This window comes from Engystomops pustulosus, chromosome 11 (assembly GCF_040894005.1).
Source record: "Engystomops pustulosus chromosome 11, aEngPut4.maternal, whole genome shotgun sequence".
Taxonomy (NCBI): Eukaryota; Metazoa; Chordata; class Amphibia; order Anura; family Leptodactylidae; genus Engystomops; species Engystomops pustulosus.
In genome coordinates this window covers 2,506,170-2,533,803 of record NC_092421.1, presented here as the reverse complement: position 1 = coordinate 2,533,803, position 27,634 = coordinate 2,506,170, and the positions used below count along the sequence as shown (strand labels likewise).

Genomic DNA, 27,634 nt, shown 5'->3' with positions numbered 1-27,634 from the left:
ATCAACACATTAATACATCTCCCACAGTGTCAACACAGAACCCAACTTTTAAGCGTAGGAGGCACATAATCCACATCAAAATGTGGCTGAAAACTTGCGCTGTGATTGGTGCAGATTGTGCACAGATTTTGCTGTAGATTTTACATAGATATTCTTCCCCCTATAGTTCTGCAGCAAAGACCTGTTAAAGACGGTGTTATGGAAATCTATTCTTCTGTAAAAATAAACTACTGAACTTTTAGCTGATGGATGTAGGGGATGAACAGGATGAGACCGGCTTATTGTGATTCCAGGGAGGAAATGTCAGCATTTCCTCTTGGCCGGGGACAATGTTACTAGAGCATCTGGGGCAAAGTTACACATAATACAGAAGCCACTAATGAAATAAAACCTTCCATATGGTCAGTGTACACACAAGTGTAAGCATCTGAAATGCTGCTGCTACAGGAGTCGAGGTTTTAGATTCTGATCTAGTTTTCACTGCACTTGGTTCCAGCTGACTAATCAGTTTCCGGATTCTACTGACCTCATGGACAGGTCCCAAATAACGAACCTCAAAACCCCCCTTAAAACGCTGTCATGGAGCACAACCATCTAAAACTTATGTGGTTCTCAACGAGGCTGAATTCACAAATTCCGGTTGGATTGAGTTTCTAAAGACAATGAACGGGGACGTGTGAATGCAGCCGGACTGTTCCCCAACGGAAGAGGTTACAGGAAGAAGCATGGGCAGGCTCCTCATAGATGTTCATCTCCCTCTCAGGAGAGTGACGTATACATGTATATGGGAGAGTTTAAAGGGAACCCGTCAGCACATTTACAGGTAGTGATGTGTTCCCATAGAGCCCTAGTAACTAACTGACACCTTTCTTTTAGCTAAAAAGTGTTCCCCTGAGATTCCCATATGTTCAACTTCATAGTTTTACCTGGTATCTAAGCACGGCTACAGCGAATCCAACAGCTCCTCTCCACAGCTGTAATGTCATGTGACCAGGGTAACATCATCCCAGGTCCTATAGCTTTTTAGCATTAGAAAACTGAACACCAAGCATATATCATGAAATTACAGCATATTGCATCACATGAAATCAAAGCAGCAGGCACAGAGAGGAGCAGAAGTCCATGCAGGATGCTGTGATCGTTTTATGTGGTCAGATATGTACATAGGGTGCAGTTTGCTAATGTTAAATAGGTAAAGGACCTGTGATGATGTCAGCCTGATCAAATGACATTAGGTCATGCCCCTCGACTCGCTCCAAAGATGCTCAGATACCAGTCAAGATTATAACTCTGATTTTATGGAGATCTGAGGAAAGCAGGGGGTCAGATAGTTACTAGGGCTCTATAGGAACCTGCCACTAGCTGTATTTGCGAAAATAGTGGTGACGGGTTCCCTTTAAATAGCTGACTAAACGATTATGTCAATATCAATGCAACAGAGTTAAATAGTCAGAATGCAAAATATTACATAAATCAGAAGAGAAAATAAAGTCACCCCAAACATGGTGAAATCAGAATGTTACCTGCTGGCGACGGGTGAGGGTGCCATTGGAAAGCGGGGTCGTAGCCTCCTGAGGGGTCACCCACACCCGGTCCAGCTGTGCAGTGACGTGTCTCCTTTCTTCTTCCAGAGCACGAGACAAGAGCTCAAACTGTGCCTCCTGCGCTCTCACTGAGGCCAAGATACTGGCCGGGCTCTCGGACTCGGGCTCATCCATAAAAGATTACAATGAGACCCTAAACTAAGAAGAGGAAAGCAGGTAGAAAGAGAGGATGAGAGGAGGAAGGGAAGTGAAGAGAGGAGAGAGAGAGAAAGAAACCAAATTAAAACCAGTAAGAGACAGTCCCACAAACCCAAGAAAATTCCACATCTGGCTACATCAGTCAATATTTCAAAGGGAAATCGTTCAAGAAATACTAAATCGCTTCAGCAAATATGATGATTTACTGGTTTTGAACAAAGTTTTTTTATTTTCCACCAGATTAGTGCAATTGATAATTGTAAGTGTGAGCCTATATTTCTCCTAAATGACCGAGCGATGCCTTACCGACCTTCCTAAACCCATTACTTTGTATCCGTCACTGTAGGAGGGGTTGTTTTTGCAGGGCCAGTTGCGTTTTTGAATGGAGCGGTACTGGTGGTGCATAAAGGATAAAATAAAGCTGCAATTCTGGCCATTAATAATATTTTACAGTGATCGCACATGACACTACGATATGTATCATTTTTGCGCTGCTACTTTCTGATAACCGCAACCATTAACTTTCTATGTGGGTTTTCTGACGTTTATTTCAAGGGTCACTCTCATTGTGGTGATCAGTATTTTTTTTTTTTAGTGAAGGTTATTTTTGGTGTGTGGGTTTAATTTTTGCCATCTTAGCATGTACTGATCTGCCTGTCCGTGTACAATGCATTTAGGCACGTGTCCTAGAGCGAGCCCGGCTGTCATGACAAGTCACTACAGCATTGCGGGGTTAGAGATCATATTCCCGCTACTCCTGGATAAGTGCGGCTAAGGTTCGGATGTTACAGAGTTGGAGTTGATAGATTTGGGGAAAGGTCCCAAAACAGTAAATCATACATATTTGCCAAGTATATATAAAATGCTTCTAAACAATTAAAGCATGCATTAAAAAAAGGATTCAGAGGAAAAGGAAACACAATTTTAAAAGGAAATCTTTATCAAAATCCATCCTGATAGACCCGGGACATTACTCAGAGCTCCAGGCACCTCACCCGGGGTAATCAGCTGATATTTGTTATCCATTGCCTCCTTTTAAAATTATGCAAAAAAGCCCAGGGGCTCTGGTGGGTGTTTCCAGAGACCCTGAGTGTCACAGGCTGTTACAATGAGCTCACACTACCCTTATTTGAGTTATCTAGCAGCAGTAGGGAGCAGGGGAAGAGGAGGCATGCTGTGCTCATTGTAACTACCAGTGACACTGCAACACTGAAAGGCTCTAGAAACACCCACTGGAGAATCTCAGACTCATTAGCATAATTGTAAACATTTATTTTATAATAAATGTTATTTATTTACCAAAATCATGGTGCCTGGAGTGCCATCCCCTGCCACTCCAACGCTAATGCTGGGATCAGGACAAGTCTGCTGGGACAATCTTGGGATTAGGCGAGACAATGTTAGGAGAAACCAGCAAAAACCAAGTCCTGATTATTTTTAAACTCAAACTTTTACCGAGGGAAACCGCATGTTCTAATAAGGCCTCATGCACACACATGTTTGCAGACAGTTTATGATTGGTTGGAACCGAAAAGAATATTTACTTAGATCCTTTTAAGAAGAAGGTTAACCACACAAGACTTTTCCACCTATGCAGAGCAGAAGATAAGTCGCCTGGCTTCACGCTGGTCATCAGCAATGAAAATTGATAACAAAAGAAATATATAATTTGAGAATAATGAAACATGCATTGGGCCAAGAGAATTTTAATTCTTAACCACCAGACCAAAACTGAGCTTATAAAAGTTTTTAAGCTCTGCAAACAGGTGTGAAATCCTACGGTAACCTGAGGCCCCATGCCCATGAACGTATCGGGCCGTGAGATGCCACACAACTTGCAGCCAGATGACGGCCACCATTGAGCTCTATGGTACCCGCTCAGCAGCGTCTAGAGCAGGTCCTATTTTTGGAAAGATTTTAGGCACAAGTTTCCAATGTAGATGGGAGGGGTGAGGAGCGCAAATTAGGAAGCATTCTCCCGATTAACCCGAAACCCTGCCCGGTGAGGCACAAGGTCAAGTGCGTGAGGCCTCGGGGTGGTGGCACATGTGGCGTTTTGAAACTGCATCAGTTTCACTGTTTTTATCAGTTTTCCAATTATCAGTCAAAAACAGATGCGCTTTCAAAACGCTTGTGTTTAATGGACTGCTTAAAAAATGGCCTAAAAATGGGTTCAAAACATCACATGTGGCACCAAAAAAGGGTCACAAAATATTAACAGCAATTTACCCCGGCAAAAGAAAAAAAACAAACAAAAAACTGGAAAACATGACAAATTATACATATAACATAGAAACTGTTTTCAGTCTTTTTTGCTTTCTTCCCTTCTGTGATTATTTCTCGGCTGCAGACACCAGCGGAGAATATTATAATTGAAGACCCCTGTCAATCCTCATCTTCACAAATACTGTTTTATTCTGTGCCCTTTATTTTTTTGGGCTGCCAAAGTCTGGCAATTAAAGGTCCCGAGTCATCAATGACAGACGTCACAAGCTTCTGCAACTTTATACTGCAGCTAGAGAGCAGGAGACACTGGTAGTTAATGAAATGGGCTGGAACTGATCCTTATCCGCAGGTCACATATACAATCAAGTCTAACTGCCTGTATGTCCAATTCTATAGAGGACCAAGAGCAGGTTTCTGGGTACTATAGTAAAAACAGGCCCCATAGCCTCTAAATTTCACTCATCTCAGGATAAATACGACTCTTCTCTGCTCATTTTATTAGACTTTGGATGAGATTTAGACAAACTGCTGAGATTAAACATAAAGGAGGGAACCCTCCAAAGGACATTCCATGCCCTACCTGAAGGAGCTAGTCGCTTAATGGGTTAAACCTGGTGACCGTGTCCCTGGAACTGTCTGCAGCCTTGTATGGTCAAATCTGCTGGTAGGCAAGAGGCTGAACAGAAGCAGATAGGACAGTTACACGCAGAGAGCGCTGACCATTAACTTTACTACTGAGAATTACATTCTTATCTAGAAAATCTTTGCATGTAGAAGGAAATACTTCCAAGTTACTCTTCTGCTTGGCGTTAAAATACCACAGAAAAAGTTTATTTTGCCGCAGCGAGGAAAGATTTTGTAGATATGGCTGAGCGTAGGCTTCTCTGTCCATGCACGCCTGAGGAATGTCAGGAATGTCGGCCATGTCTGGATGGTCCGCACAAGCTCTTTGTTCTTTACTAAACCTCAGTAAAGTGTGGAGATAAGGCGACCCTGCCAGACATGAGGCCAGGACATATCTATGGTCACACAAAAAAACCAACCTTATTCTAGTAATATGTAAATGAGCGGCAGAGGCTACTGGGGCGTGGAGTAGCCCGGCCGGGCCCCGGGAGATAAGGCTACAAGTCAGACTCCAGAATTATTACATTACAGATTAGGGCAGAGGCCGGAGGAGGAGGAATCTATATGAATCTACCACCGGAAGGGGCGCTATCCCCCTGTATACACCACTGTGCTCTCTATACTGTGCAGCTATACCTGGTGCTCAACTGTATAGATAAGTCCAGATACAAACAAGGAAGGAAAAACTGTGGCACTCACTATAAAAATGTTATACCGGCCGTCTGCTACTTAAGGACACCCGACTTACAGACGTCCCCTAGTTAAAGACGGTCTCCTCTTCCCACTGCCCACAGTCCCAGGATGCAATATAAAATATACAGTTTCGACTTGCATACAAATTCAACTTAAGAACAAACCTTTGTATGTGACAAATGTTTTCATGGCAAGAATCATCTAAATACATATAGGCTTTAAAAGGAACCTGTCAGCAGGATTTCACATATAGTGAAACCTCTCCAGAAGTCCAACTTTTTGAGAGGACCCCGACCCTCCATTATACGCTCTTGAAGCTGCAGATGGTCTGCTGAAAGAGGTTTAACATATACAATGAATGGCATCCTGCAGCACTATAATAAAATAACACTGCATCAGGCTCTGTCTGCACAATTACTGCACATAGTCAGGTAGTATCAGTGTATCTCCTATGCACCTATGTCTATAAAGTTACTTACATCTACACGACACACTGGCTGCCAGGGTTCAGACCCCCAGACTTTACTACCGTGTATATCTGATGTTCACTAATGTGTACGGGGAGATACAGACTTCCCCCTGGATGGAAGCTACATGGTAATATTGTATTCAGAAGCGATTTATTCTCTACAGACCAAAACCTGCAATGCATTGGAGAACTTCATGTCACCACCTCTATGCACCGGCTCATCCTAAGAATTTCATCCGGCTCTTCATGGACTGAAAAGCTACCTCCGCCACAACACACAAAACTAGCAGAGGGAAGAAGTCAGGAAAGGTCAGATAAGGGACTTGTAGTCCCCCATTGCGTTGATTGTGGCGCACACATTAATCCTGTGCCTGTGGACATTCTATAGTTCAATAGGCTATTAATATCCGATACACACCGAAGACCTCATGCACTTCAGAAATATCCTCATTCATATGTATAGAAATAAAAATGTCAGGACCTTGAGAAAGCTGGGTGCAGACTGGCTGCTGTACATGAACACATTACAGAAGCTACAGAATGGTAGACTTTCTTTAAGCAAAGCCCAGGAACCTTGGCAGGTGACACAAAATGGGAGGAAGGGGGGGGGGTGCATATTTGGCGAACAGACCTTTGTTTTGATGAGTGTTCAAGGTTAACCCTCTAAACTATTAGTCCCCACCGGTAGCAGGTGAAATATTGTTTGCAGAATTCTCTCTACTATGTAAAATCTCACCCGTTTACCTATAAATAATTTCTGCCAAAGTCATAAAAAATTTGTTTTTGTCACCTCATTCACATGAGACGCATCAAATTTAGTGGTTGCAGGAGGAGAGTAATTTCACAAGCCCCCATCCTTCGTTCTGTAGGACCTGTGTCATATTAAAGATAAGAATCTCACATTTTTAAAGACCATCAGGCTTGTAGTTCTGTGAGCTACAGAAACCGTCATACGGGTAGTACAAAATATGTGGGAACTGGATCTTTATCTGTGGCTTGTATTTCCAACTAAGCATTTAGCTGCCTGCATCTCTGGTTCTGTAGCTCACAAAGCCATAAGCCGGATGTGTTCTGAAAGAGGAGATCCTCATCTTACATATAACATGCAATAAATCAGAAGATCGGGGGCTTCCGGGTGACACCTCCCATGCAAACACTAAACTTGACTCATCTCGTATCCAAATGAGGTGTAAAAAAAGTCGTATTTACCCGACTCTGGAGAAGATTTTTTTTTTATAGCTAAATGTTGAGATTTCACTTAGAGGGATTCTAGAAGGGACATTTCATACTGTGAGGGGCCTGGTAGGTTACCAAGGTAAAACCCGATGAAAGGTTCTCCACGTTCTAGCTGCAATATGTTCTGTGCTAAAGCCTCTACAACGGGATATTAGAATAGTAAAATATTCAATAAAAGATTCCAAAACCAGAAGAAAAAACCCCACTTAAAAAAAAAAAAAGTTAGAAGACTACAATACGGACAGCAATCTTTAATAGTGGGATAACGGAAACGCAAGTGAATGTAATAGTACCGGGAGTTCTTTATGTACTACATTTCCATCCTCCAGGTGTATGGGAAGCTAACATATAGCATGTATAAGAACCAACAAGCCCTCCCACTACAAGAACACACCCTGACCTTAGTACTGCAAAGCGTATGACTAACACCCACACGGCAACCCTTGTACTGAGGTGACACACACCCTTCACGTAGGAAGCCGCGAGCAGCCGCCACCTTACATTGCCCAATAATCCACCTGCACAACCCTATAGAAACATAAGGCTGCAGAATATACAGAGGGGCGAGCTTTAATAAAACCGGTCCATAACAGCAGCATTACTGTGCAGGGGAACACTACACCTGGATCCTACATACATACAGCACACGTGGCTTTATGCTTTAATACATTCTGCGGTCAGAAGTGTTGGTGAAAGGGCTGCGGGCACCTTGTGTAAAATCTCTACCAAAAATCTCTCCACCAAAGTCACATGAAAATGAGCAGAGGGTTTTATTTACCAGAGATCATAGTATCATAGTATATAAGGCTGGAAGGAGACGCAAGTCCATCAAGTCCAACCTGTCAAGTTTAGAGGCTGCCGGCAGAGTACCATTTCAGACACCCCCCCCCCCCCCCCCCCCATCTCCAGTTCTCTAGTACTTAGAAAAACGCTGTTGATGTCATATTAAAGGAAAGAACCTCATCTTTCTGCTCACATGAGGATTGCGGTTTTGTGAGCTACAAAATTGGAAATAAAGGAAGTTACTAATAGACTGGAAATGTTACCTGCAGATAAAGATCCATTCCCACCTATTTCTTAAACTACCTGTATCTCTGGTTCTGTAGCTCCCAGAAACACAAGCCCGATGCAGTCTCAAAGATGGCACGTGTATACTTAATATGAAACATCTAGGTGGTAACTGAAGATGGGATATCCGCCATGATTTTTTTGCCACTTCACATGACTTTGGAGGAAATACTCTATAGGTAATAGATTCTATAAAGGACATTTCAGACCCCACCTGAAGAGGATTGTAGTTTAATGGTGTAAAATCTAGCAACAGGTTCCCTTTAAGATACCAGGCCAGATACAACTAATAACCTGCCACAAAACCAGCACAAGTGGACGCTTCTCATTTTTTTGGGATGAGGAAGCACAACCTAGGCCTCACCTCACCTGCCCCTTCATAGAATAGTCCTAAAAGCATTTTAAAAACCGTTTTTAACTGTTTTTTTGTGTGAAGCATTTTAGGCTACAGTCACACAAACCTATGGGCGGCGGGAGCGTATCAATGACCCCCATACACAGCAATGGGCGCACGGTGCAGCACCATACTGTAGCCGGGAGAGAGATAGGACACGTCACATCTTTCTCCGGAATACAGCGCCGTGCGCAATGTTCCTCTGAGCGCCGCACACCCCCTCCTCCTCCTCTCCTCGGCACCGACATGTGCCCGCTGTGCTACGGCGGGCACACGTCAATATGAATGTAGGTTTAGTTTGGGTGCAAATTATGGCAAAATTTTGGCAGCATGTGGTCTCACGCTCCTCATAGGGAATATGAACCGCTACCAGCACTCATCTCATTGGAGTGACCGTGGTGTCTGACCACACAGGGCATGAAACCATCTGCGGCCCCCACATCAGATATTCCAGAAAAACTAAGCGCAATGATGCCATAAAAGAAAAAATAGTCAAGAGGGAGGAGGCAAAGCCCTAAAAGATATCTAGAGGGGAGGAGGCAAAGCCCTAAAAGACATCCAGAGGGAGGAGGCAAAGCCCTAAAAGACATCTAGAGGGGGAAGGCAAAGCCCTAAAAGACATCTAGAGGGAGAAGGCAAAGCCCTAAAAGATATCTAGAGGGGAGGAGGCAAAGCCCTAAAAGACATCCAGAGGGAGGAGGCAAAGCCCTAAAAGACATCCAGAGGGAGAAGGCAAAGCCCTAAAAGACATCTAGAGGGGAGGAGGCAAAGCCCTAAAAGACATCTAGAGGGAGAAGGCAAAGCCCTAAAAGACATCTAGAGGGAGAAGGCAAAGCCCTAAAAGACATCTAGAGGGGGAAGGCAAAGCCCTAAAAGACATCTAGAGGGAGAAGGCAAAGCCCTAAAAGACATCCAGAGGGAGGAGGCAAAGCCCTAAAAGACATCTAGAGGGAGAAGGCAAAGCCCTAAAAGACATCTAGAGGGGGAAGGCAAAGCCCTAAAAGACATCTAGAGGGAGGAGGCAAAGCCCTAAAAGACATCTAGAGGGAGAAGGCAAAGCCCTAAAAGACATCTAGAGGGGGAAGGCAAAGCCCTAAAAGACATCTAGAGGGAGAAGGCAAAGCCCTAAAAGACATCTAGAGGGGGAAGGCAAAGCCCTAAAAGACATCCAGAGGGAGAAGGCAAAGCCCTAAAAGACATCTAGAGGGGGAAGGCAAAGCCCTAAAAGACATCTAGAGGGAGAAGGCAAAGCCCTAAAAGACATCTAGAGGGAGGAGGCAAAGCCCTAAAAGACATCTAGAGGGGGAAGGTAAAGCCCTAAAAGACATCTAGAGGGGGAAGGCAAAGCCCTAAAAGACATCTAGAGGGAGGAGGCAAAGCCCTAAAAGACATCTAGAGGGGGAAGGCAAAGCCCTAAAAGACATCTAGAGGGAGAAGGCAAAGCCCTAAAAGACATCTAGAGGGAGAAGGCAAAGCCCTAAAAGACATCTAGAGGGAGGAGGCAAAGCCCTAAAAGACATCTAGAGGGAGAAGGCAAAGCCCTAAAAGACATCTAGAGGGAGAAGGCAAAGCCCTAAAAGACATCTAGAGGGGGAAGGCAAAGCCCTAAAAGACATCTAGAGGGGGAAGGCAAAGCCCTAAAAGACATCCAGAGGGAGAAGGCAAAGCCCTAAAAGACATCTAGAGGGAGAAGGCAAAGCCCTAAAAGACATCTAGAGGGAGAAGGCAAAGCCCTAAAAGACATCTAGAGGGGGAAGGCAAAGCCCTAAAAGACATCCAGAGGGAGAAGGCAAAGCCCTAAAAGACATCTAGAGGGGGAAGGCAAAGCCCTAAAAGACATCTAGAGGGAGAAGGCAAAGCCCTAAAAGACATCTAGAGGGAGAAGGCAAAGCCCTAAAAGACATCTAGAGGGAGAAGGCAAAGCCCTAAAAGACATCTAGAGGGGGAAGGTAAAGCCCTAAAAGACATCTAGAGGGAGGAGGCAAAGCCCTAAAAGACATCTAGAGGGGGAAGGTAAAGCCCTAAAAGACATCTAGAGGGAGGAGGCAAAGCCCTAAAAGACATCTAGAGGGAGGAGGCAAAGCCCTAAAAGACATCTAGAGGGAGGAGGCAAAGCCCTAAAAGACATCTAGAGGGGGAAGGCAAAGCCCTAAAAGACATCTAGAGGGGGAAGGCAAAGCCCTAAAAGACATCTAGAGGTGGAAGGCAAAGCCCTAAAAGACATCGAGAGGGAGAAGGCAAAGCCCTAAAAGACCTCTAGAGGGGGAAGGCAAAGCCCTAAAAGACATCCAGAGGGAGAAGGCAAAGCCCTAAAAGACATCTAGAGGGAGAAGGCAAAGCCCTAAAAGACATCTAGAGGGAGGAGGCAAAGCCCTAAAAGACATCTAGAGGGGGAAGGCAAAGCCCTAAAAGACATCTAGAGGGGTAAGGCAAAGCCCTAAAAGACATCTAGAGGGGGAAGGCAAAGCCCTAAAAGACATCTAGAGGGGGAAGGCAAAGCCCTAAAAGACATCTAGAGGGAGGAGGCAAAGCCCTAAAAGACATCTAGAGGGAGAAGGCAAAGCCCTAAAAGACATCTAGAGGGAGGAGGCAAAGCCCTAAAAGACATCTAGAGGGAGGAGGCAAAGCCCTAAAAGACATCTAGAGGGGGAAGGCAAAGCCCTAAAAGACATCTAGAGGGGGGAGGCAAAGCCCTAAAAGACATCTAGAGGGAGGAGGCAAAGCCCTAAAAGACATCTAGAGGGGGAAGGCAAAGCCCTAAAAGACATCTAGAGGGAGGAGGCAAAGCCCTAAAAGACATCTAGAGGGAGGAGGCAAAGCCCTAAAAGATATCTAGAGGGGAGGAGGCAAAGCCCTAAAAGACATCTAGAGGGAGGAGGCAAAGCCCTAAAAGACATCTAGAGGGAGGAGGCAAAGCCCTAAAAGACATCTAGAGGGGGAAGGCAAAGCCCTAAAAGACATCTAGAGGGGGAAGGCAAAGCCCTAAAAGACATCTAGAGGGGGAAGGCAAAGCCCTAAAAGACATCTAGAGGGAGGAGGCAAAGCCCTAAAAGACATCTAGAGGGAGGAGGCAAAGCCCTAAAAGACATCGAGAGGGGGAAGGCAAAGCCCTAAAAGACATCGAGAGGGGGAAGGCAAAGCCCTAAAAGACATCGAGAGGGGGAAGGCAAAGCCCTAAAAGACATCTAGAGGGAGGAGGCAAAGCCCTAAAAGACATCTAGAGGGAGAAGGCAAAGCCCTAAAAGACATCTAGAGGGAGGAGGCAAAGCCCTAAAAGACATCTAGAGGGAGGAGGCAAAGCCCTAAAAGACATCAATTCAGATGCTTTATAACTGGAAATATGGACACCAAATCACATTTATACTCTGCAACGTTTCGGTCATCTCAACCTTTGTCAAGGTAGATCTGTACTATATAAAATCTGAAGCACCAGCCAGGTGGAGGGGGTACAGGCTTAAAGGGGTAGTCCACAGGATAGAGCCTAACCTGCTCACTGGTGGGGGTCTAAGTGATAAGACCCCGATAGATCACAAGAACAGGGTCCAATGATGACCACATACAGCCAATGTGCGTGCCGTCTCTGGTCACCAGAACAGGTAAGTAAGCTCAATTTGAAAGGGAAAAAAAAAATGGAAGAGATGTCATTTTTATTTTCCACTATGATCACAAAAGAGAAAACAAAATAAAAATGTGAATCCGGCCTCTAACAAAAGTGGCAAAATGCACTGCATAAAAGACACTTCAATAAAGGAGTTATGGATCGTGTATACACAATGTGAACCTAGCTTAAAAGGGAACCTGCCAGCACATACACAGCCAGTGACAGGTTCCTATAGAGCTCACTTTTATCTTATATTCCCTCTGTGTCCTGCTTGTCCAGCCCCTCCTATCTAATCCCCCCTATGCCTCCTAACTAGTCACAGTTCATGTAATGTGACCACAGTGACATCTCAGGTCCGTTAGCCTCTTAATAACAGCAAACTGTACCCCATGAATGTATCTGACCACATGAAGTTACAGCAGCCTCCATGGACCTCTACTCCTCTACATCCTCCATGGAGGCTGCTGTGGTTTCATGTAAACACATACATGGGGTACAGTTTGCTATTCTTAGAAGGTTGAAGGACCTGCGATGATGTCACTGGTCACATGTCAAGGATAGAGCTTTATATGTCTGTAGTTGAATATAAACAGACGGTCCCTTGGTACAAGGGGGCAGAGCAAAGATGTGAAGAGACACAGAGCTGTCGGTCAGAATAATGGGGCGTGGCTCACTGGCAGCCTGAGAGAGAGAAGAGTCAGATACCAGGGATGAGCCAGAAAAGCTAATATGCATATCAAATAAATGGCTGTAATTAAAGTACAGGACCCCACCCCCACTGGCAGCTAATTTTAGGTGCTATAGGGATGACTTGTAACCATTTATCAGCAGGCGGGGGGGGGGGGGGGGACCTTGTGACAGGTCCTCTTTACGTGGTCTTATCACATGTTTAACAAATATAAGCACATTTTGTTTCCAAGAATACTGAGAACAGCTGCACAAGGAAAGCTCGTAATAATATAACATTTAAAAGAGATATATATGGGTGCATTTTCCTAGAAAGAACACAATAAGACTTCCCTTCTTTCCCCTCAGACAATCCTGCGCCTCCTTCTCCAGGTCTATTAAAAGTCAGGAGGTCCGGGACCATTATAGCCAATGGGCTTGAGCTGTGATGATCCGCAGACACTAGTTTGATTGTTCACTATGGGAGATCTCCACTTGGCCATTGATTGGCTACACCGCTCATGCGCCTCATAACACAGACCACTCAGTCTCCACATAACAGACCCCATTTGGGCGTTATCACTAGAAGCATTGTATAAAGCTAGAGGTGGCTCTCCATTTACAGATAGATAATTTCCATTGCTGTGCAAACAACATTACGACAAAGCATTGCTTCCTCCAGCTGCCTGATCCTGCTTCACAAACTGCAGGAACAAGGATCTGGAGAAGGCAATCTCCCAGCTAAGAAGACAGGAGGGACTGGCTGCAGGAAGAGGCGAGCAACTACAGCTCCATTTCCCCCAGCAGAACGTAAACTCTTTTAATAACTTACTCATCTGAAGCCAGAATAGAACTACTGCAGAGTATATACAGCTGGTACTGGCTCAGTCCAACCCGATATACACTGGAAAAAGGGGACAGATTTACCGACTTTACACTTATTGTTTTTATGTCAATTAAGCTAATTTACAGAATCAGTGCAATTTGGCATATTTGTTGATGGTGCAAATTATGCCAGAATTCTGATGGATACTACCTCCTAAGGCTACATTCAGTACAGTACGGCGGGCATACATTAGCGCTGCTCACCCCCGCCCCTCTCCGTAGGAAGATACAGTGCACGGCGCCGTATCACAGTAAAAGATGGAAAAGATAGGACATGTCCTATCTTTTCCCGGGCTACGGAGCGGTACGGTGCCGCACGTACAGGGGACGTATATCGGCCGTATGTACGTCCCCCATACATGTGTGTGAATGTAGCCTAAAGGAGTATTCTAGGGCCTGGCGAGTCCCGCCTGCTGCCACCCACAATCTGTATGGATCGAAAAATGCGGCAGCAGCCAGAATAAAGATAAATGCTCTGTCAAATTAGCTGCGAGTAAAGGATTGGCTAACCTGCATGCAGAGCAGCCGAAATTGCTCCATAACTAAAGCGGCCGATGACCGGTCCGTTTACACTATAACTGACTTTAGCCTTAATTGGTGCCACTTTATAATTAATACTTTCCAATTCATCAGTTGATCTGGCAATTTTATCACCCAATCAGATTGCACGGTCTAAGGATCCCTGTTTGGATGTAAACTGGGACCCCCCTATATTCATACATTTATAGCATAGCGGGGATAGAAGGTTGGAAAAAGACGTAGGTCCATGAAGTCCAACCTTTTACCCCTGAAAATCATCCAGGCAGAGTCTATTCTGACTGCACTTAAAGTAAAGAATTCCTGTCTATGGTGATGGTAGAACCTCCTCTCCTCTAGGTGTAGAGGATGCCCCCTGTCTATAGTGATGGTAGAACCTCCTCTCCTCTAGGTGTAGAGGATGTCCCCTGTCTATGGTGATGGTAGAACCTCCTCTCCTCTAGGTGTAGAGGATGCCCCCTGTCTATAGTGATGGTAGAACCTCCTCTCCTCTAGGTGTAGAGGATACCCCCTGTCTATGGTGATGGTAGAACCTCCTCTCCTCTAGGTGTAGAGGATGTCCCCTGTCTATGGTGATAGTAGAACCTCCTCTCCTCTAGGTGTAGAGGATACCCCCTGTCTATGGTGATGGCAGAACCTCCTCTTCTCTAGGTGTAGAGGATGCCCCCTGTCTATGGTGATGGTAGAGCCTCCTCTCCTCTAGGTGTAGAGGACGCCCCCTGTCTATGGTGATGGTAGAACCTCCTCTCCTCTAGGTGTAGAGGACGCCCCCTGTCTATGGTGATGGTAGAACCTCCTCTCCTCTAGGTGTAGAGGACGCCCCCTGTCTAAGGTGATGGTAGAACCTCCTCTCCTCTAGGTGTAGAGGATGCCCCCTGTCTATGGTGATGGTAGAACCTCCTCTCCTCTAGGCGTAGAGGATGCCCCCTGTCTATAGTGATGGTATAACCTCCTCTTCTCTAGGTGTAGAGGATGCCCCCTGTCTATGATGATGGTAGAACCTCCTCTCCTCTAGGTGTAGAGGATGCCCCCTGTCTAAGGTGATGGTAGAACCTCCTCTCCTCTAGGTGTAGAGGATGCCCCCTGTCTATGGTGATGATAGAACCTCCTCTTCTCTATGTGTAGAGGATGACCCCTGTCTATGGTGATGGTAGATCCTCCTCTCCTCTAGGTGTAGAGGATGCCCCCTGTCTATGGTGATGGTAGAACCTCCTCTCCTCTAGGTGTAGGGGAAGCCCCCTGTCTATGGTGATGGTAGAACCTCCTCTCCTCTAGGTGTAGAGGATCCCCCCTGTCTATGGTGATGGCAGAACCTCCTCTTCTCTAGGTGTAGAGGACGCCCCCTGTCTATGGTGATGGTAGAACCTCCTCTCCTCTAGGTGTAGAGGATGCCCCCTGTCTATGGTGATGATAGAACCTCCTCTTCTCTAGGTGTAGAGGATGCCCCCTGTCTATGGTGATGGTAGAGCCTCCTCTCCTCTAGGTGTAGAGGATGCCCCCTGTCTATGGTGATGGTAGAACCTCCTCTCCTCTAGGTGTAGAGGACGCCCCCTGTCTAAGGTGATGATAGAACCTCCTCTCCTCTAGGTGTAGAGGATGTCCCCTGTCTATGGTGATGGTAGAACCTCCTCTCCTCTAGGTGTAGAGGATGTCCCCTGTCTATGGTGATGGTAGAACCTCCTCTCCTCTAGGTGTAGAGGATGCCCCCTGTCTATGGTGATGGTAGAACCTCCTCTCCTCTAGGTGTAGAGGACGCCCCCTGTCTAAGGTGATGGTAGAACCTCCTCTCCTCTAGGTGTAGAGGATGTCCACTGTCTATGGTGATGGTAGAACCTCCTCTCCTCTAGGTGTAGAGGACGCCCCCTGTCTAAGGTGATGGTAGAACCTCCTCTCCTCTAGGTGTAGAGGATGCCCCCTGTCTATGGTGATGGTAGAACATCCTCTCCTCTAGGTGTAGAGGATGCCTCCTGTCTATGGTGATGGTAGAACCTCCTCTCCTCTAGGTGTAGAGGATGCCTCCTGTCTATGGTGATGGTAGAACCCCCTCTCCTCTAGGTGTAGAGGATGCCCCCTGTCTATGGTGATGGTAGAACCTTCTCTCCTCTAGGTGTAGAGGATGTCCCCTGTCTATGGTGTTGGTAGAACCTCCTCTCCTCTAGGTGTAGAGGATGCCCCCTGTCTATGGTGATGGTAGAACCTCCTCTCCTCTAGGTGTAGAGGATGCCCCCTGTCTATGGTGATGGTAGAACCTCCTCTCCTCTAGGTGTAGAGGATGCCCCCTGTCTATGGTGATGGTAGAACCTCCTCTCCTCTAGGTGTAGAGGATGTCCCCTGTCTATGGTGATGGTAGATCCTCCTCTCCTCTAGGTGTAGAGGATGTCCCCTGTCTATGGTGATGGTAGAGGCTCCTCTCCTCTAGGTGTAGAGGATGTCCCCTGTCTATGGTGATGGTAGAACCTCCTCTCCTCTAGGTGTAGAGGATGCCCCCTGTCTATGGTGATGATAGAACCTCCTCTCCTCTAGGTGTAGAGGATGTCCCCTGTCTATGGTGATGGTAGAACCTCCTCTCCTCTAGGTGTAGAGGATGCCCCCCCCCCCCTCTATGGTGATGATAGAACCTCCTCTCCTCTAGGTGTAGAGGATGCCCCCTGTCTATGGTGATGGTAGAACCTCCTCTCCTCTAGGTGTAGAGGATGCCCCCTGTCTATGGTGATGGTAGAACCTCCTCTCCTCTAGGTGTAGAGGATGCCCCCTGTCTATGGTGATGGTAGAACCTCCTCTCCTCTAGGTGTAGAGGATGCCCCCTGTCTATGGTGATGGTAGAACCTCCTCTCCTCTAGGTGTAGAGGATGTCCCCTGTCTATGGTGATGGTAGATCCTCCTCTCCTCTAGGTGTAGAGGATGTCCCCTGTCTATGGTGATGGTAGAACCTCCTCTCCTCTAGGTGTAGAGGATGTCCCCTGTCTATGGTGATGGTAGAACCTCCTCTCCTCTAGGTGTAGAGGATGCCCCCCCCCCCCTCTATGGTGATGATAGAACCTCCTCTCCTCTAGGTGTAGAGGATGTCCCCTGTCTATGGTGATGGTAGAACCTCCTCTCCTCTAGGTGTAGAGGATGTCCCCTGTCTATGGTGATGGTAGAACCTCCTCTCCTCTAGGTGTAGAGGATGCCCCCTGTCTATGGTGATGGTAGAACCTCCTCTTCTCTAGGTGTAGAGGATGCCCCCTGTCTATGGTGATGGTAGAACCTCCTCTCCTCTAGGTGTAGAGGATGCCCCCTGTCTATGGTGATGGTAGAACCTCCTCTCCTCTAGGTGTAGAGGATGCCCCCTGTCTATGGTGATGGTAGAACCTCCTCTCCTCTAGGTGTAGAGGATGCCCCCTGTCTATGGTGATGGTAGAACCTCCTCTCCTCTAGGTGTAGAGGATGCCCCCTGTCTATGGTGATGGTAGAACCTCCTCTCCTCTAGGTGTAGAGGATGCCCCCTGTCTATGGTGATGGTAGAACCTCCTCTCCTCTAGGTGTAGAAGATGCCCCCCCCCCCCCTCTATGGTGATGATAGAACCTCCTCTCCTCTAGGTGTAGAGGATGTCCCCTGTCTATGGTGATGGTAGAACCTCCTCTCCTCTAGGTGTAGAGGATGCCCCCTGTCTATGGTGATGGTAGAACCTCCTCTCCTCTAGGTGTAGAGGATGCCCCCTGTCTATGGTGATGGTAGAACCTCCTCTCCTCTAGGTGTAGAGGATGCCCCCCCCCCCTCTATGGTGATGATAGAACCTCCTCTCCTCTAGGTGTAGAGGATGTCCCCTGTCTATGGTGATGGTAGAACCTCCTCTCCTCTAGGTGTAGAGGATGCCCCCTGTCTATGGTGATGGTAGAACCACCTCTTCTCTAGGTGTAGAGGATGCCCCCTGTCTATGGTGATGGTAGAACCTCCTCTTCTCTAGGTGTAGAGGATGCCCCCTGTCTATGGTGATGGTAGAACCTCCTCTCCTCTAGGTGTAGAGGATGCCCCCTGTCTATGGTGATGATAGAACCTCCTCTCCTCTAGGTGTAGAGGATGCCCCCTGTCTATGGTGATGGTAGAACCTCCTCTCCTCTAGGTGTAGAGGATGCTCCCTGTCTATGGTGTTGGTAGAACCTCCTCTCCTCTAGGTGTAGAGGATGCCCCCTGTCTACGGTGTTGGTAGAACCTCCTCTCCTCTAGGTGTAGAGGATGCCCCCTGTCTACGGTGTTGGTAGAACCTCCTCTCCTCTAGGTGTAGAGGATGCCCCCTGTCTACGGTGTTGGTAGAACCTCCTCTCCTCTCGGTGTAGAGGATGCCCCCTGTCTACGGTGTTGGTAGAACCTCCTCTCCTCTCGGTGTAGAGGATGCCCCTTTGACCTGGTCACAGGCCTAGGTATAAAAAGATGTTTGGAGAGATCCTTGTACTGACAAATCAGGTATTTATACATTGTAATGAGGTCTCCCCTTACACGAGGAAATTATCTATCCCTGACCATATTGGAGTGGTTAGAGTGATGTTAAACTTACTTTATGCTGATTTTAAAAGCATTGTCCTTTTTTATTGTTTGACTCCCCTTAATAGTCTTTCACTAAAAATGAATAATTCTAAGTTTAGTACTTTAAGATTCTAGTGCCCCCATTCCCCTAATCATCCTGGTGCCTTTTTAATACACTGGTGCTCAAAACTGCACAACATGCCAAAACCATGGGGGAGATTTATCAGATGTGTCTGACAACAGAACTCTCCACAGCAACCAATCAGGGCTCAGCTTTCATTTTAAAAGCTGTTGAAAAGTTATAGCTGAACGTTGATTGGTTTCCAAGGACAACTAGAGCCGCTCTGCTCTCAGACACTTGAGATAACCCTCCGCCGTATCCTCTATTCCTCTCTGGATACATCCCATCATTGTATCTGCTTTAGCAGCAGCCGCCTGGCGCTGGTCACCAAGATGAAGTTTACCATCACCCCAAGTCCTGTCCAGCGGCGGTTTTACCAGGTGATAGATGTGGGTAGACCGATCACTCAGGACAATCACTGCCTTTCATCTAAAGTTTCCTTACAGGAGTTTGATTAGCGAGAAAACTTTAGTGTCATCTCCACCAATTCTCTAGATACCCTACACCCGAAATAAGACTTATTTACACCTGGACCAGACACATTGAGCCGTCACGGACATACGTCCCCCAATCCATAGCACCGCGCCCCATCCAGAGGCTCTAGTGGGCCCAAAGTTCTGGTGTCTGACCCGGAGTCCAGAGCGGTGGCTGATCAGCCATGAATGATAGTCAGGTCAGGTCTCATGGCCACTGTCCGGCTCCACCACACATGGAGATCACTATGGAGGACTCTGTGATGTGATCCGCAGACACAACAATCACAGGAGCTCCATCACCAGGTGTAACACACAATGTCTGCGGCGCAGGAGGTAAGTGTCTCCCCCGCACACGGATCACACACGGAAGAGCAGTACAGGTGCGGTCAGATAACGGCCGGGACCGCTCCCATGTCCTATAAACCGCACACTCCCGTCCTCCACCTGCACAGGCGTTACCGCACGGCACAAACACCCCAAACCCCACAGAGAAACTTACAGCGCCCGGAGGCCGCACACAGTACGTACCGTCCAGTCAGGATCCCTTGCTCTACGCCACTGACGTCAGGACGAGCAATGACGTCACTCTCCGAGGGTCTAATACCACAAAGCGACTTGTACAGCTCGGTCCGAACCCGCCCTACCAGGCCCAGCCGTGACGTCACCGGCCGCGCCCAATCACGGACTCCAGACACGACGAGTGACTCCGCGAGCCAATGGCAGAGCGCGTTATTCAGCGAGCGGAAGGAGGGAGGAGACTGGAAGGGAGGGGAAGCTGAGCGCCCTCATATATCCGCCAGCAGCGGGAGGGAGAGGAGAGGCTGCGGCGCTGTGACACGGGAGGCCGGAGCCCGAGAGGCCGCTGTCTCCTCACTGTGTCCTCCGGTCACTGAGCCGCGTCACCTCAGCCGCCACTCCCGCTCCTGGGCCCCGCCCATATCCGGTGCGCACCTTAGGGGGGCGGGGCCAGCTCCAGTCAGAGCTCCTGGGTGATGACGGGGCCGGGACACTGCAGGTGCCTCAGGGTGACAACCGCCGCCTCCTCATAAATATTTACTCCATGACTAGTCCCGGCCCTCCGGTGCATGAGAACATCATAGCCCTCAGGCACGTTCACACCTTGCGTTTTCATTGCCTAATTACATCACTGTTAACATTTCTGTTTACAAAATGCATCCTAACCGTGGTGTTAACACATGTGTTAACAACTGTAGACCGAAATGTACTTAGGCAAATTACCTCTCATCAGCTGTTGTAATGCGTTTCAAATGCAATGAAAACGCAACGTGTGAATGCGCCCCCAGGGTTATGTCACCCAAGGCGTTTTTGTCCTTTTTTAATTCGGAAAATCGGACAAAAAGGCATGCATCTTTAAGCAGTCCGTTAAACGCTTTTTGAATTTTTTTTCAATTCTGAATCAAGATAATTGGTAAAACCTGTAAAAAACAGATGCGTTTTTTACGGACTGCTTAACCCCTTACCGACATGTGACGTAATAGTACAGTGGTGGCGAACCTATGGCACTGGTGCCAGAGGCGGCACTCGGAGCCCTCTCTGTGGGCACCCAGGCCTTCACCCCAGCATGAAGTTCACCAGACAGGACTCAAAGAATCTTCCTACAGAATCTTCCTACAATGATAGGCCAATTTGCCCTCCTCCTTTAAACTGCGTTGGTGTCTTTAGGAGGCTGAACGAATAACGGTTGTCAAAGAACAAGGAGAAATAAATTACTGCTTGAATTGCTGTGCTGGCACTTTGCAATAAATAAGTGGCTTTTGGTTGAAGTTTGGGCACTCAGGCTCTAAAAGGTTAGCCATCAGTGTAATAGTACGTCACATGCCGGGTCCGGGTGCATGGAGAGGGCTCGCGGGCCGAGCCCTCTCCATAGCCGCTAAGTCTCTGCTGCATATTGCTGATCGCCGCTGGCAAAGGTGCCGGCGGCTTCAAAAAGATGGCAGCGTGCGGGTGCCGCCATCTTTCCGTGGATTGTCGCTCCCCGTGATGTCATCGGGGAGCGGCGATCTGTCGCCATGGTAGCTTCGGGTTAACCCATTCATTACAATGTGTTGTCAGCACATTGTAATGTATGAGTAGTATGGCAGTATATAATAGGATCGTACAGACAACCTAGGGTTAAAGTACCCTAGGGAGTCTGAAAATAGTAAAAATAAAAAAAAAGTTAAAATAAAAAAATTATAATAAAAAAACCTAAAAATTCAAATCACCCCCTCTCCCTAGAATTGATATAAATAGAAATAAACAGTAAAAATCATAAACACATTCGGTATCGCCGCGTCCGAAAATGCCCGATCTATCAAAATGTGATAACGGTTTTTCACTGCGTTTAACCCCGTAACGGAAAATCGCGCCCAAAGTCGAAAATGGCACTTTTTTGCCATTTATAAAAAAATTTTAAATAATAACATTGTAAACTTCATCAAAATCCACAAAAAATGACACCACCCTCAGCTCCGTCCACCAAAGTATGAAAAAGTTACTTGCGCCAGAAGATGGTAAAATCCCCCCAAAAAATTTTGTACAGGAGCTTTTAATTTTTTTAAATGTATGAAAAAATTATAAAACCTGTACAAATTTGGTATCCCTGAAATCGTAATGACCCAAAGAATAAAGTAGACCTGTCATTTGAGGCGCACAGTGAAAGACGTAAGATCCAAGCCCACAAGAAAACGGCGCAAATGCAGTTTTTTACCAATTTCACTGCATTTGGAATTTTTTTTTCCCGGTACACGGCACGGAATATTTAATTTGAAGTGTAATTTGTTACGCAGAAAATAAGCCATCACACAGCTCTGCACATGGAAAAATAAAAAAGTTACAGATTTTTGAATGTGGGGAGTGAAAAATGAAAACGCAAAATCGAAAAAGGGCCGCGGCGGGAAGGGGTTAAAAATGGACCAAAAATGAGTTCAAAAACGCCATGTGTGGCATCACCCTTGCAGAGATCAGGGCAGCTCGATGTAGGACTCTTAAATGAACTACAGGTCCTGATGGACCTGAGGTTTAGGGTCACAGATTGACCTTTTTGTAAAAAAAAAAAAAAAAACTTAAAAAATAAACTTGTCTAGCTGTGAGTCCGCTGAGGCAGATCGGATGATCCAGAATGCGCTGGAGTCTGTGTTTTTTATGCTTTAGTATCGTACACAGCGATTTGGGACGCTATACCATCGGTTCATAAGGACCTGTGGGTAGTATAGAAATTACCCCGAGGGGGCGGGTTCACACGATGCGTTGTGTTGCGTTTTTTTAAGCATTTTTGACGCATTCCAATGTTTCAGTCTTCATCACGCGCTGCGGTTACATTGTGTTCCCTCTGCATCGGCTAAAACCAATGTAACCCCAGCGTGTGATCAGGGCTGAAGCCAGTGGAATGCGTAAAAAAACGCAACACATCGTGTGAAAGCTTCCCTTTAACCCCTTCAGGCCGTAGCCAGTTTGTAGCTTAAGGCTCAGTCCCATTTTTTGGATTCTGACTTGCGTCTCTTTATGTGGTTATAACTAGAGATGAGCGAGCACTAAAATGCTCGGGTACTCGTTATTCGAGACGAACTTTTCCCGATGCTCGAGTGCTCGTCTCGAATAACGAACCCCATTGAAGTCAATGGGAGACTCGAGCATTTTTCAAGGGGACCAAGGCTCTGCACAGGGAAGCTTGGCCAAACACCTGGGAACCTCAGAAAAGGATGGAAACACCACGGAAATGGACAGGAAACAGCAGGGGCAGCATGCATGGATGCCTCTGAGGCTGCTTAATCGCACCATTATGCCAAAATTATGGGCAACAGCATGGCCATGACAGAGTGACCGAATGAGGCTAGATAGCATCTAAAACATCCAATAATTGACCCTGACACTATAGGGGACGGCATGCAGAGGCAGCGGCAGCAGTGGCAGGCTAGAGAGTGGCATGGCGACATACCCTAAATGGACTCAGGCTTCAAACCAATGGGTGGCAGAGAGGAACCAAAGGAGGTGAGCAAGAAGCGCTCAAATAATATCGGTACATGATAAAAGTTTGCCAGTATATTTTGTGGATTACACAGCAGGGTGGCGACAAAGTTAACATGGAAGCCATGAAAACAACCCAAAATTCTGCCTGACACAGCTCGTTTGATAAGGGGACCATGTATGGAGGCAGTGAACTAGTAGTAGATTAAAGGTGCTGCAGTTAAAACTATGTTAGTTGGATCTTGGCATGGAGCTGGCGCTCCGCTGCCAGGCGAGCTTTCGCCAATCCAAGCCCCTGTCTCTAGGCTACTCCCCAAACAGCACTTCTAAGAACCTTTTGTATAAGATCAAGTGTAAGAGCATTCTTATAAGTTTGGGATATGGCGGGTGAGGGGAATGTAAACAGATGCGCAAGAAGCGCTGAAATAATATCGGTAAATGATAAAAGTTTGCCAGTATATTTTGTGGATAACACAGCAGGGTGGCGACAAAGTTAACAACTTTGATGTGGAATCCATGAAAACAACCCAAATTTGTGCCTGACACACCTCGTTTGATAAGGGGACGATGTATGGAGGCAGCTATATGGACGACTTTTGGAGGTAGCAATGGAGACAACGTGTGGAGGCTGCTATGGAGACAATTCAATTTGGATAGTGCCTGTATGTAGCAGTCCAAAAAAGTTTTCAAACCAGAGGAGCAGGTAGGTGGCCCTCCAGAAAAATTGAATAGATTGAGTGCCTGTATGTGGCACTCCCAAAAATTGTTTAAAACAGAGGACCGGGTAGGTGGCCCTCCAGAAAAATTAAATGCATAAAGTACTATAGCTAGAGCCAGTGGGCCCTGTCAAAAAATAGCCAGTTTCCTCTGCTTTAGTGTACAAAGAGGAGGAGAAGGAGGAAAATGAGGAGGAGGAGGAGTGCATAAATTATTCAGGTTGAGCTTCCTTCACCTGGTGGAGATTGGAAATTATGAGAAATCCAGGCTTTATTCATCTTAATAAGCGTCAGCCTGTCAGCGCTGTCAGTCGTCAGGCGTGTACGCTTATCGGTGATGATGCCACCAGCTGCACTGAAAACCCGCTCGGACAAGACGCTAGCGGCAGGGCAGGCAAGAACCCAGTAGTTGTAGGGAGCTGTGTGATCATTTAGGACGATGGTATGGTCAGCTACGTACTCCCTCACCATCTTTCTGTAAAGATCAGCCCTACTCTGCCGAGACTGGGGACAGGTGACAGTGTCTTGCTGGGGTGACATAAAGCTGGCAAAAGCCTTGTAAAGCGTACCCTTGCCAGTGCTGGACAAGCTGCCTGCTCGCCTACTCTCCCTCGCTACTTGTCCCGCAGAACTACGCACTCTGCCGCTAGCGCTGTCAGAAGGGAAATACTGTTTCAGCTTGTGCACCAGGGCCTGCTGGTATTCATGCATTCTCACACTCCTTTCCTCTCCAGGGATGAGAGTGGAAAGATTTTGCTTGTACCGTGGGTCCAGGAGAGTGAACACCCAGTAATCGGTGCTGGAATAAATTCTTTGAACGCGAGGGTCACGGGATAGGCAGCCTAGCATGAAATCTGCCATATGCGCAAGAATTCACTCCCCTCACTGGCCTGACTGTCCATTTCCTCCTCCTCCAACTCCTCTTTTTCTTGCCATACACGCTGAACAGTGAAGGTCTGAGCAATGCTCCCCTCTTGTGTCTCGCCAACATTCTCCTCCTCTTCCTCCTCATCCTCCTCCACCTCCTCCGATATGCGCTGAGAAACAGACCTGAGGGTGCTTTGGCTATCAACAAGGGAATCTTCTTCCCCCGTCTCTTGTGACGAGCGCAAAGCTTCCGACTTCATGCTGATCAGAGAGTTTTTCAACAGGCCAAGCAGCGGGATGGTGAGGCTGATGATGGCGCCATCACCACTGACCATCTGTGTTGACTCCTCAAAGTTACTCAGCACCTGACAGATATCAGACATCCACGTCCACTCCTCATTGTAGACTTGAGGAAGCTGACTGACCTGACTACCAGTTCTGGTGGAAGTTGACATCTGGCAGTCTACAATCGCTCGGCGCTGCTGGTAAACTCTGGATAACATGGTTAATGTTGAATTCCACCTCGTGGGCACGTCGCACAACAGTCGGTGAGCGGGCAGTTGGAGGCGGCGCTGCGCTGCCCTGAGAGTGGCAGCATCTGTGCTGGACTTCCTGAAATGCGCACAGATGCGGCGCACCTTCGTGAGCAAATCTGACAGATTGGGGTATGTCTTGAGGAAACGCTGAACTATCAGATTTAACACATGGGCCAGGCATGGCACATGTGTCAGTCTGCCGAGTTGCAGAGCCGCCACCAGGTTACGGCCGTTGTCACACACAACCATGCCTGGCTTCAGGTTCAGCGGTGCCAGCCACAGATCAGTCTGCGCCGTGATGCCCTGTAATAGTTCTTGGGCGGTGTGCCTTTTATCGTCTAGGCTCAGCAGTTTGAGCACCGCCTGCTGTCGCTTAGTGACGGCACTGCTGCTGTGCCTAGAGCTAGCGACTGATGGCGCCATGCCCACGGATGGTAGTTCGGTGGAGGAGGGGTGGGAGGAGGAGGAGGTATAGTAGGCCTTTGAGACCTGGACCGAGGTAGGCACGGCAATCCTCGGTGGCGGCAGTATATGACCAGCCCCAGGGTCAGACTCGGTCCCAGCCTCCACCAAGTTAACCCAATGTGCCGTCAGCGATATATAGTGGCCCTGCCCGGCAGCACTCGTCCACGTGTCCGTGGTCAGGTGGACCTTGTCAGAAACGGCGTTGGTCAGGGCACGGATGATGTTGTCTGACACGTGCTGGTGCAGGGCTGGGACGGCACATCGGGAAAAGTAGTGGCGGCTGGGGACCGAATACCGAGGGGCGGCCGCCGCCATGAGGTTGCGAAAGGCCTCGGTCTCCACTAGCCTATAGGGCAGCATCTCCAGGCTAAGCAATCTGGAGATGTGGACATTAAGGGCTTGGGCGTGCGGGTGGGTTGCACTATATTTTCTTTTCCGCTCCAGCGGGGTATGGAGAGCTGAACGCTGGTGGATGCTGTGGAGGATCGTGGAGGCGACGATGGGGTTTTTGTGCCAGGGTCCTGGGCAGGGGGCTGACTATCAGCTGACACAGGGGAAGGAGCAGTGGTGTGCACGGCCGGAGGTGAACGGGCTTGGTGCCACTGAGTGGGGTGTTTAGCATTCATATGCCTGCGCATACTGGTGGTAGTTAAGCTAGTAGTGGTGGAACCCCTGCTGATCCTGGTTTGGCAAAGGTTGCACACCACAGTCCGTCGGTCATCCGGTGTTTCCTTAAAGAACCTCCAGACTTCTGAAAATCTAGCCCTCGCCGCGGGAGCCCTCGCCACGGGAGCTTCACTACGTGACACATTTGGCGCTGATGCACCAGCTCTGGCCCTGCCTCTCCGTCTGGCCCCACCACTGCCTCTTCCAACCTGTTCTGGTCGAGGACTCTCCTCCGTCTCAGAAGCACTGTGTTCACCCGGCCTCTCAACCCAGCTTGGGTCTGTCACCTCATCATCCTCCGATCCCTCAGTCTGCTCCCCCCTCGGACTTCCTGCCCGGACAACAACTTCCCCACTGTCTGACAACCGTGTCTCCTCATCGTCGGACACCTCTTTACACACTTCTTCCACTACGTCAAGAAGGTCATCATCACCCACAGACTGCGACTGGTGGAAAACCTGGGCATCGGAAAATTGCTCAGCAGCAACCGGACAAGTGGTTTGTGACTGTGGGAAGGGTCCAGAAAACAGTTCCTCAGAGTATGCCGGTTCAAATGCCAAATTTTCCTGGGAGGGGGCAGACTGGGGGGGAGGAGGCTGAGGTGCAGGAGCTGGAGGAGTGGCGATTTCGGTGACATGGGTGGACTGCGTGGAAGACTGACTGGTGGACAAATTGCTCAAAGCATTGTCGGCAATCCACGACATCACCTGTTCGCACTGTTCTGGCCTCAACAGTGCTCTACCACGAGTCCCAGTAACTTCAGACATGAACCTAGGGAGTGTAGCTCTGCGGCGTTCCCCTGCTCCCTCATCAGCAGGTGGTGTCTCACCCTGCCCAGGACCATGGCCTCTGACCCCTGCAGTAGTTGGACGCCCACGTCCCCGCCCTCGTCCTCTACCACTAGCCCTCGGGTTAAACATTTTGAAAATGAAAGTTATAACTTAAATTTTTTTTTTTACTTTTTTTTGTGGTTTTTTTTGTTTTTTTTTTTGTGTTTTTTAGTTTTTAAAACCAAACGATGCTATCCTATTGCTATGGCTATTTTCTAGCCAAGTATGAAAGCACACTACTATGCCAGATGAGATGACGCTGAGTTATGAAAAAATAAACGTAAAATAAAAAGTAAATGGCAGACTGTGCCTAATTGAAATACAACCCCTAATAAATTGTCCCACT

At 47.6% G+C, this 27,634-nt stretch overlaps 1 protein-coding gene across 4 annotated transcripts in view; it reads right to left on the bottom strand.

Annotated features, from left to right (window-relative positions):
* Positions 1-20,180, bottom strand: part of CTNND1 (catenin delta 1) — a 40,970-nt gene extending 20,790 nt beyond the window's left edge. For 2 of the 4 annotated variants that reach the window (XM_072130100.1, XM_072130102.1), the window contains exons 1-2: positions 19,771-20,180; positions 1,524-1,742 (exon numbers count right to left, since the gene is read on the bottom strand). In XM_072130100.1, the coding sequence (XP_071986201.1) occupies positions 1,524-1,718 (195 nt within the window). In that variant the 5' untranslated portion in view covers positions 1,719-1,742; positions 19,771-20,180. The remainder of the gene's footprint in view (positions 1-1,523; positions 1,743-19,770) is intronic. The other 2 variants (XM_072130101.1, XM_072130103.1) reach the window with 2 other exon arrangements.
* Between the last annotated feature and the right edge of the window lie 7,454 nt (positions 20,181-27,634).